The following is an 11,393-nucleotide window of genomic DNA, read 5'->3' as shown; positions in this document are numbered from 1 at the left end:
GGATAGCATTAAAAGATAGGTGGTGATGATACCCATTCAAATCAGGCAATATGGTTTACCTTTGAAAAGAGTTTGCTGGCAACATCTTCTTACTATTATGATCTTCCTTATCAAAAAGAGGATTCCTTGTACCTCTCTACTTAGAGTCCGAACTATGGTATATAAGTGGTATAGGTAAAACATGCAGTGGAATTCTTCTGGCCTTTGAGGGAAAACAATGTGAAACAAAAACACAAAACCTTTTAGAGGGGTTCCAGGATAAACTTCTTCCATTCACATCCTCATCCTCTTCCCCACATGTGATCAGAATAGAATTTAAGAGCTAAAAAGGTCCTCAGTATAATACAACATTCCATTTAATAGATGAGATTTAAAGAAGTGACTTGTCCAAGGCTGTACAATTAGGTCCCTGGTAATTAGAGACCTGGAATTCAGGTTTCCTGACTAGTCCTTGAAATATACTATGTAGCTTTTCTTAATTAATGATTTGGTTAACCTGAGAGCCAGGTAAGTGGAAATATTAATAAAACTCTACTGAGGCCGGGTGTGGTGGCTCACGCCTGTAATCCTGGCACTCTGGAAGGCCGAGGCTGGAGGATTGCTTGAGCTCAGAAGTTTGAGACCAGCCTGAGCAAGAGCGAGACCCCATCTCTACTATAAATAGAAAGAAATTAGTCAAACTAAAAATAGAAAAAAATTAGCCCGGCATGATGGTGCATGCCTGTAGTCCCAGCTACCCGGGAGGCTGAGGCAGGAGGATTGCTTGAGCCCAGGAGTTTGAGGTTGCTGTGAGGTAGGCTGAAGCCACAGCACTATAGCCCAGGCAACAGAGTGAGACTCAGTCTCAAAAAAAAAAAAAAAAAAAAGTTTAGAAGTTTGGAAAATGAACATATAAATAAATTATTATTAAAACAAGAAACCCTGGTGTGATCAGTTTATTCTTTCATTTGTTTGTTAATTCATTCCTTAACAAAGCAGCCAGAGAGATCCTTTTAAGTGTGAGATAGATATGTCACTGCTCTCTTCCCCATCCTTCCAGACACTCCCTATTTCACTTGGAGTAAAAGCCAAAGGCCATAGAATGACCTGCAAGACCCTATACAATTTGTCCAACTCTTCCAGATCTTATCCTCTACTCCTTGCTCCTGGCTGGACTCATTGCAGCTCCTTGAATAGTGTCAGGCATGTTCCACTCTGCTTGGTGGGCACATCCCTCAAATGTCCACATGGCTTGTTCTTTCCCCTCCTTCTGTTAAGTCAGATATCACCTCAGTGAGGTACTCCTTTCTAATTTATAATTGCAACCTATGGCTCCATCCAGCATTATCCATTTCTTTCCCTGTGCTGTTTTTCTCCACAGCACTTCTCTAGTTTGTGTCTGCCTTCTACTCCCCCTTAGAATGTGAGGTCCATGAGAGCAGGACTGTCTGCTTTTCTGCTGTACTTTCTGTCTCTAGAACAGTGCCTGGTGCGTAGTAGGTATTCATTAAATATAGGGAGCTTTGGTTCTCGCCTTCTGGATCCTTGAGTGCGGCATTTTGACTGAATCCAAACTTCATGGAACAAATCAGGATTTGTTTGGATTCAGTCGAGGGGCTGCACTTGGGGATTTGGAGGGCCACATATGGCCTTGAGGGTGCAGGTTCCCTAGTAGACCTTAGAAGGTTTGAGCATAGATTTTAGTAGCAAAGTTTTATAGTTTCAAACCACACATTATTGTAGGGTTTCTCAGCCTTAGCATTATTGATACTGACATTTTTGGGGATAAAATTCTTTGTTGTGGGTGCTGTCTTGTTCACTGTACTATGGTTAGCAGCATCCCTTGCATCTACCCACTGGATGCTAATAGCACCCGTCCCTAGTTGTGAGAACCAAAAGTGTCACTAGACATTGCTAAGTGTTTTCGGGGGGAGCAGAATTGACTTCCATTTGAGGACGACTACTTTAGAACCACTGCATTACTGTTGATGGGATCTTACAGCAAACTCAGATGATTTGGGGAGAGAGATTTATACCTTAATAAAGTAACCATATTTCTGATTTTAGATTGCATCAAAAAATTTAAAATGGGCAATTCATTAAAAATGGTATTCATATAGCAACTATAATGAAGGTAGAAATAAAGTGCTTTTAAAACAGTTTGTATCCTGGGAATTGGAGAAGGGTTTACAGAGTTGGATTTAGAAGAATTTATGTTGGAGGAGAAGGGCACATCTCAAACAAAGGAGTATCATTACCAAAGGCCAGAACATATTCAGAGTAGTCCTGGGATTTGCAAGATGGCAGAGCAGAGGGAGTGAAACTGGATTATAGAGAACCTTGAGTGTTATGTGTGAAGGGGTTTAGGTTTATTTCTCTACTATACTGGATTCATTTTTTATTGCTGCATAGCAAGTTAGCACAAATTTACCAGGTTAAAACAAATTTATGATCTCCCAGTGAGTCAGGAGTCATGGCTTTAGCTGGGTTCTCTGCTCAGGCTCTCGAAGGGATGAAATTGATGTGTCAGCTGGCTATAGCCTCATCTGGAGGCTCCAGTAGGGAAAGATCTTCCAAGATCTCTTAGGTTTTGATGGAATTAATTTCCCTGTGGCTGTATACTGAAGTCCTTTTCTTGCTAGCTGTTAGCTGGGACCATTCTCAATTCCTAGAGGCTGCTCACAGGTCCTTGCCATGTGTGGTTCCATAACATGGCTGTTTGCTTCTTCAAGGCCAGCAGGAAAATCTCTCTAGCTTAGAATCTCTCTCTTTAGTTGGCTAAGATTGAGTCTCATATAATGGAAAGTAATCATGGAAGTGATTCTCCTGTCACCTTTGCCATATTTTATTGCCTGGAAGCAAGTCAGGTTCCACACACATTCAAGGGAGGGAATAACACAAAGGGATGGATATCAAAAAGCACGAATTTCTAAGGCTATCTTAGAATTCTGTCTAGCATACATATCTTTAGCTCCATGAGGGCAGTGCCCAGGTCTTTATTTTTTGCTCAGCACTGTATATTTGGTGCTCAGGACATAGTAATTTGTTAAATGAGTGAAACCAATGAATGAGTATTTGCTATTTACAGCTTAAGCTCTTAAACTGGTAATTTCACATTGAGAAACAGTCTAGTTTCTTTGGCATTATTTATATTTTTTATTCTAGGAAAACTGTAAATATTTTTACCTGAGATCTTAAAACCTAAAATTATTTTCAAAATTGTCAATCTAATCTATTATGTCAGAGAGACAACACCTACTTGAAAAATAATTTTAGGGCTATATTGCACCAAAAACGGGCAGATTTCTTGTAACTGCTAGAAATGTTGTCAGGTTTGGAGTTTGAGGGGTAGTGGGTGGTTAGGTTGTCTGAAGTTTCACAGCTATTGCTAATACATGTTATTTCAAAACACTTTGAAAATACTAGTTGTTTTATAATAGCTTAATAATGATATTTTAGTCTAACTTGTGCTTAGAACTTTATGTATACTTTGGTGTGATTAATAATAATTCTTCAAACTTTTCATAGGAAATACCTGTTCAGTAAAATTTAGATTTTGAGTTGTCCATTGTTAAAGTGCCATTTTATCTGTGCAAAATCATGTTTCTGACACCAAAACCTATGTTTTTCCATTGAACCCTTGCTGTTCAGTGGGGGTTAGGAGAATCCCAGTATGTGCCAGAGGGTACTGGAAGCCACAAAGTGAGCATAGCACATTTTTTTAAGAGTATCAATTTTAGTGGTATATATGAAGATACACATTTTTTCCTATTAAAACACAAGTGCGGTATATTATAGGAGAGAATGCAAAATGCGAATGCATTCTAAAACTAAATTTCTTACTTATGGCATGTTGCTGTAGGTAGCTTCCCTAAGTCCTCTTATACCTTGATTTATGGTCATTCTCCTCTGCCCTTCAGGTGTGTCTGTGAAGTTTGAGAGTTCACTGTATTGTACCAGGCTCCTTTTAACTGGATCTTGGCAGATGGTAAGATTCTGAAGCATTTCAAGTGGTGGTTAATGGTCTAGACAAGAAAATCAGGGTCAGGGTTCCTTTGTCCAAGGGAGATTTTTGATAGGAGAAGAGACCTTACCTCCTGGTAGGTTGGTGGGAGGCCTCAATCATTCAGGGAGGCTTTGGCAGGGACAGCTGGGATGATAAGGATGGCTGAGCTGCTCTCTGCACATGGTCTTTTATCCCAAGCTTCTTCCTGTTGTATGGAAGTGTTCAAAGAAGGCCAGAGTAGAAGCTTCAAGGTCTCTAGAAGCCAAGATTCAGAAGTTCTGCAACTTTACGGCCACTATATTCTATTGGTCAAAGCAAATCGCAGTGTGAACTCAGATTCAAGGAGTGGGGAAATAAACTCCACCTCTTGGTGGGAGGAGCTTCAAAAACCATGATCTTTTAAAAATGTACCTTGTCTCCTTGAGCAAGTTACTTAACTCCTTTAAACCTTAACTTTTTTTTTTAATCTATAAAATGAGGATAGTATTAATACCTACCTTCTGTCTGAGGTGGTCATAGGGTTGAATGTGTTGTTACATGAAAAGTGATTAGTACAGCTCATAGTAAGAGCTCAGTAAATGTCAATTTTTACTCTTCTTTGTGTTTCTACCTGATAAAAGCCTAGCTATCCTTAAATGCTGCCTTCTTTCTTCCTGACACCTTCTGTGACTTTTCTATCTCTTGGAAAACATATTGCCTTGGTGTCTCATTTGGTGGTGGGTATATATATATATTGCTTTATGTTACTGTTCTGCATGTACATGACATAACTCCTCTGCTCAAATTTCTAAGTAAGCCTCTGGAGGGGGCAGGCCAATGTTTATGTCAGTTTTTGTAGGATTCCCAGTCCCTAGCACTCAGATAATGTTTAGTGAAAGAATCTCATTCAAAAGAATATACAGGCATTTTCTTTCTGTTGTTTTAATTTAATCTAGTGTGTACTTTTAGTCAAAGTATAGAAATAAAAATGTGAAAGGAAAAAATGAACTCTCTAGATATGCGGTTTTACTATTTACTGCTTAATGAAACTGGGCATATTCACATGGAAAATATTTTAATTCCCTGAGGGAGAAAAAGTCTCAATTTTTGCTAGTCTGAAGAATAAATGAAGGTTTAATTTAGAGTTAAATTGGAAAGAGTTAGAGAAAGAGATTTAAAAGCAATAAAGTGCATTTTATTTTAATGGTCACTTCAATTATTTTCAAATTCCAGGAGATATGAATTCTGAACTTTAACTATATCAAAGAATGTTGAAATTTTAGAGAAAAACAGGGTCTGTTGGTTTTTATAAATGGAAGATTTCGTATATAATAAAAAGGCTTTTGTTTTTCTCACTCATAATAATTTCTTGTTGTGGAAAATAAATGTGAGTGCTCCTGTAATACACTTAAGAACTCCTGTCTAGGAATCAGTTTTAACTTGCCTAATGCTAATAGTGTAAAGTCGGGGTACAGTGTGGAAAGGTAAAAAAAAAAAAATCTTACATCTGCTGTTACATGTTGTTAACTCCCTCAGCAGACGTTAAATCATTTCAAGTACAATAATAGTGTGGGAGGTAAATTAACTAACCATTAACAATCTTATAAATACACAATTAACATGCCAACATTTATATGGCACATTGATGGGGCAGCAGTAATTTTTGATTGGGAGTTTGCAGACCTTTGAGAAGCCTCAGGCTGTTGCTTATTCAGACAGGTTTTCACAGATTGCAGGTGAAGGGATGAGAATTCTGTTTGGCAGAGTGAAGTGTATAGTGTTTTGAAAAAATCCAGGAAGGGGAATTTCCTTCTAACTGTTGGCTGGACATCAGCATTTTTTTTTTTTTTTTTTTGAGACAAGAGTCTTAACTCTGTTGCCCAGGCTAGAGTGCCGTGGTGTCAGCCTAGCTCACAGCAACCTCAAACTCCTGGGCTCAAGCGATCCTTCTGCCTCAACCTCTTGAGTAGCTGGGACTACAGGCATGTGCTACCATGCCTGGCTAATTTTTTCTATATATTTTTAGTTATCCAGCTAATTTCTTTCTATTTTTTAAATAGAGACAGGGTCTCGCTCTTGCTCAGGCTGGTCTCGAACTCCTGTCCTTGAGCGATCCACCCACCTTGGCCTCCCAAAGTGCTAGTATAACAGGTGTGAGCCACCATGCCTGGCCTGGACTTCAGCATTTTAAGTGGTATTGTTGCTTATCTCAAGTTCTTAGGGAGTGAAGAAGTATGGGATATTCTAGTTTGCCTGTGGTGGGTTATTTGAAGAAACAGAATATTTCAGATATGTACTGGTAGCTAATTGTGTGTGAATCACCAGGGATTTTCAAAATATTCTTAGACCTAACTGGGTCTTTAAAGTAAACCCTTCCTCTGTGGTTTCAGGTCAACAAGTAGATGACCTCTAAAGTTCCTTTTATGTGTTAAATTTTGTGACCTTTTTTTTTTGAGCAACTATTACATGCACTGCTTATTTCTTGCGGTTATATAAATCATTGTTGCATTAGTAGAGGGGAGTTAAGGGGCTAATATTATACCATATAATATGTTTGCTGTCTTTTATCTTTCACAAAGAAAGACCCATGGGAGAAATTTCTCTCAAGTCTCAGAACCAAAAAAGCACAACAGGATTTTTACAAATCATGTTCGTGATGACTATGGTAACTCTTTGTCTCTCTTTGTTTTGAGAGGCTGTATGGTATAGAAGTTAAGATCCAAGGCTCTTGGATTTGATTTAGTTCTACTGTATAGCTGTCTGTCTTTGGGCAAATTTCTTAACCTGTCTGTGTATCAGTTTTTTCATAAGCCATTTTAAATAAAATTTGGAAATGTGTGTGTATGAAATTATTTTAAATTGTATTAAGACCTGATACCCATCAAAGCCTACTAAAAATTACTCCCATGTTTAGGGCATGTTCCCAGTCACCACATGCAGGTTACATGATCATTAATGAGCACAAGTAGGTGCGTAAGTGGTATAGTATACAAACTGGACCTGGAATCACCCTTAGCACTTAGTAGGAACTTAGTAAATATTTATTGAATGAATGAAGTATAAAGGAGACCCACCCAGTACATTAAAAATGGCTGTGTCATGTTGGGACATCTATTACTATCCTTCCACTCTGTGTGGATGTTCCTATTGCTTCCATTTTAAATCAAATATTCTTTAATGAACCTGCTGTTAAAAAGTGGGAGAAAGAAACTGTGGAAAGTTGGACATCTTAGGGGAGCCGATCTCTTAGAGTCTGATATTAGTGTTTATCTGACAACCTAAAGATATACAAAAGGGACCATCTATCTCAGAGTTAAAAATTGGTGACATCCAGGCAAGGTATTCAAGGCCTGAAGAGACAGCATTTGTACAAGTGTAGAGCACCATTTTTAAACCATCTTCTATGAGACCCTGTTATACATTGATATGTTTTAGTGTTCCTAGAGAAAAAAATATTTAGTTTGGGGACTATTTTGTTACTAGATTCCCTACTCTTGGAGAGTCACAATATGTAAGTACACAGTTTAAAAGCTTTGACAAATTCTGTGATTAAGCAGCAAGAAGAAAACCTGTTTAACTTTGTTTAATCTGGTGTTTCCTAGACTTTTTAAAAAATTTACCTTTTTAAAATTGTGGTAAAGTATAAATGGTACATAAAATTTACCATTTGAACCATTTTTACATATATAGTTCAGTGGCATTAAGTACAATCATGTTGTGCAGCCATCACCACCATCCATCTACAGAACTTTTCTATCTTCCAAAACCAAAATGTGCCCATTCAGTACTTTTTCCCCTTACCATCTCCCTCCAGCTCCTGGCAACCACCATTCTACTTTCTATTTCTGTGAATTTGACTGTTCTACATACCTCATGTAATTGGAATCATCTGGTACTTATCCCTTTGCAGTTGACCTAGGTCTTCAAGGTTTATCCATGTTGAAGCATGTGTCAGAATTTCTTGCACTTTTAAGGCTGAGTAATATCCATCATTTGTATATACCACATTTTTTGTATCCATCTTTTACCATGTAATTTTAATCACGATGTAGTATTCTGTCTTATGTATGTGTCAGCATGGCATATGAACTATTAATGGATGTTTGGGTTACTTTCAGTGTTACAAATAATTCTGAGATAAATATTTTTTCACAATTATCTCCTTTGCATGAATCTCCTTTGCAGAAGTGAGATTTCCCAGAGGGTATTCATGTTTTACGTTTTGATAAATATTACCAAATTACTCCCTAAAAAGTCCCAGTTTTCATTCCTTCCTAGAGTGCATGAGAGTGTCCATTTCTCTGAACCCCTGCCGGGATTAGTTTTTTAAATGATTTTTTATCTTTACATAACTGATCAGAGAAAATAACTTGTTCTTGTCTGCATTGTCAGTGTCTTTGTCTTAGAAATCAAATATACCTTTAAATAATTCGTTGCTCTTAAGGGAGATTTAAAAAATACTCTTTTGGTTCTGAAAAGTAGTGTTGTTGTAATAAGTTGATAGTATCCCAAGGTGACAATTTTGAAGGGCATATTGAGGAGAAGCTCTTGTATTAAGAAAAAAAGGCAATCCTTTCTTTGTAATCACACTTACACCTGACACTCATATATGACTTATCTCTACTACAAAATTGGATAGTCTTTAGAAGTTGGACAGCAACACTTATTGAATTCCCGCTATGTGTAACATTCTTTGTTACCAGAAAGGAAACCGTGTTATAGCCCCTGTCCTTGTGGAACTTATAGTCTAAGTCTTCAAGTACATATAATAGGAGGTAAAAAGTGACATATACAATAGCACATGTCCCAAGGCAGTCCTGTGGGAGTTCCTTACCAGAACTAGTATTGAGTATTTGTTGAGTGAATTATATAGATTCTCCAGTGTATGAAGTCATAGTGTCCTAATAGAGACGATATTTACTGGTGTTGGAGTGTTTTGAGGCCTCTGTTCTGGAAGGATAAAGTTGGGGAGTTGATGTGTGCCTTCAGATGTGTTTGCCCATTCCTCTTTTCTTCATAGGAAGTGATGGAGCAGATCCATTTACCTGAAAAAGATTTTATTGAAGGTACTTCAGTATGCTTTTGTTGCTTTGCCTTTTGCCATTTGACTTTTTGGTGGTAGAACACCCGTTGAATGTGTGACTTCTTATTGAAGCCCTTGTTTTTGCAGGGGTGAATTATTCAGTATGAAGTAGAAAGCACCCGCCCCTCTGCTGGTTTCTAGTTACTTTCCTTTCATATATAGAAGACAGCATGTCATGATTGCTATATGTGGATGTTTGCAACTCTGGTGCTCTATGATGCTATGATTCTGTGACAAAACAAATATTCATAAGTAATTATATGGTATATATGTCTTTTTATGGTTATAGAAAAAGTTCTTATTTTTACAAGTAAAATTTAAATGTTTCCCATTAATTTTGTAATTTTTTTTCTGATTAGTATACTTAAAATGGTGGATTGACATTTGAGACACCAGATGTCTCTGAAATTTGACACTTAAAAGAATCCTGTGGTATTAGGTGATGTACTAGATTAGTATTAGGTTATAAACTTTTTGATTGGGGTGCACCTTACATTTGCATTTCCCATTGGCCTCTGTAAAATGAGTACTCAGTGAATATATTTAAAGGAAAAAAGTGAAGATTAATGTAATTCTCTTGATTAGAGATGCTCCTCAGTTAAACTTCCTTTTAATCTCACTGTCTTTATTTTAGGACCCACTACGTGTTATCCCATAAAATGATGTGTTACCAGACAAAATATTTTAAAACCTCAGTTAGCTATAATGATTTATTAACTAGATTCTCTCAAATGTTCAATTTCTAGAAGAAACAAATGACAAAATCTGGTGTTATATAAGGTCTTTCTAAAAGTAATTATCTTTTAAGACTTTCTTAGGAACATATTCAATCCAACTTTGACATTCCTTGTACTTTGAAGTGATTTTGGAGGAACAAGGAGGTGATCCAGATGCAGTGTCCTCTGTCACAAAAGAAGCACAGACTTATTTTATCTGCCATGAACTTACTAAAGGATGAGATACTGATATATTTTAGGACTACTTTAAACAAGAATTGAAAGCTGAAGTTAGTAATGATATTTTTACCGTCATCATCATTATTATTAATAGCAGCTAATATTTATTTCATTATGTGCCAAGTACTCTTTTGAGCACTTTATCTGCATTATCCCCTAATCCTTTTATTTCTGAAACCTCCATTTTATGAATGAAGAAAGAAAAGAGAGGCTCAAAAAAGGTTGTGTCTTTACCAAGATCACGTAGCTAGAAAGTGACAGGGTCAGGATTCGAACCTAGTTCTCTCTCTAGAGCCTAGGTCCTAACCACTGTCTTGTAATTTTTTTTTTTTTTTAGTATTTTCATTTAACTGAAGAAGTCTTGTTTCTAGAGTAAACATCATTACAGTTTTAACAGGATTGAGGAAGCAGTTCTTATAATTAGTTTCTAAAATAAAGAATTAATCTTGTAGTAGGCAATTTTGATTAATAAGTTTTATTTTAAAAGCACAATATTATCTTAAAGGAAAATACATTTATGGAGAAAAATTACTTTGGTGATACGTTTTTGTAAAATCCCTAGTAACTCTGAAAGTGTTGTCTGTGCCCTTTTAAACACTTCACAAATATATGACAGGAGGGGAAATGTAAAGTGATGAAATACAGTTTCATACTTTATCACATCATTTGAGGAAAATACAACTTGTTCCCCCATGACCTTATAAAGTAACGAGAAGACTGCATGGGAGTGAAGGGAGAAAGAAAGGAAAATTTATGGCTTTAACAGTAGTCATGTGCATTGAATGGCCTGACTAAGGAGTTACTATTATTTGTTTTGCAAGAGTGCAAGCCTTCCTCTCTGATTCCATGGAGATCTCATTGACTACAGCTGCAGCCCCTAGTGCTTATAAGGATTTCCTTTCAGCTTAGATTTAATCCTTTTTAAGCTCCTAGGTACAGGGATAAATGTTGATTTTCAAGGTAGCATTTTACTGCATTGAATTTGTTTGAAAAATGATTCAGTCATTTTCTGCCTTATTCTTAAATATTACTGTGTACATCATGTTTCTAGGTAGGTGAGCTCGTGAAACAATATGAAGAGGAGAAAATAGCCTTTTAAGGAAATTGGCCCACAGAAAGGATGGCCTTCTTGGACAATCCAACTATCATTCTAGCTCATATTCGACAGTCACATGTGACCAGTGATGACACGGGAATGTGTGAGATGGTTCTCATTGATCATGATGTTGACCTAGAGAAGATTCATCCTCCTTCAATGCCTGGAGACAGTGGGTCAGAAATTCAGGGAAGCAATGGTGAGACTCAGGGCTATATATATGCCCAGTCAGTCGATATTACCTCAAGTTGGGACTTTGGTATTAGAAGACGCTCAAACACAGGTAAACATTGT

General features: G+C 37.0%; 1 protein-coding gene across 1 annotated transcript in view; it reads left to right on the top strand.

The window, feature by feature from the left end:
• The first annotated feature begins 3,980 nt into the window (after positions 1-3,980).
• MAPKAP1 (MAPK associated protein 1) overlaps positions 3,981-11,393 on the top strand; it is a 221,129-nt gene continuing 213,716 nt past the window's right edge. Inside the window, 2 exon segments of the mRNA XM_020289475.2 lie at positions 3,981-9,030; positions 11,055-11,382. Coding sequence (XP_020145064.2) covers positions 11,124-11,382 — 259 coding nt within the window. The 5' untranslated portion in view covers positions 3,981-9,030; positions 11,055-11,123.

The sequence above is a fragment of the Microcebus murinus genome, chromosome 12 (assembly GCF_040939455.1).
Source record: "Microcebus murinus isolate Inina chromosome 12, M.murinus_Inina_mat1.0, whole genome shotgun sequence".
NCBI classification, from domain to species: domain Eukaryota; kingdom Metazoa; phylum Chordata; class Mammalia; order Primates; family Cheirogaleidae; genus Microcebus; species Microcebus murinus.
This window is presented reverse-complemented; position numbering and strand designations above follow the sequence as displayed.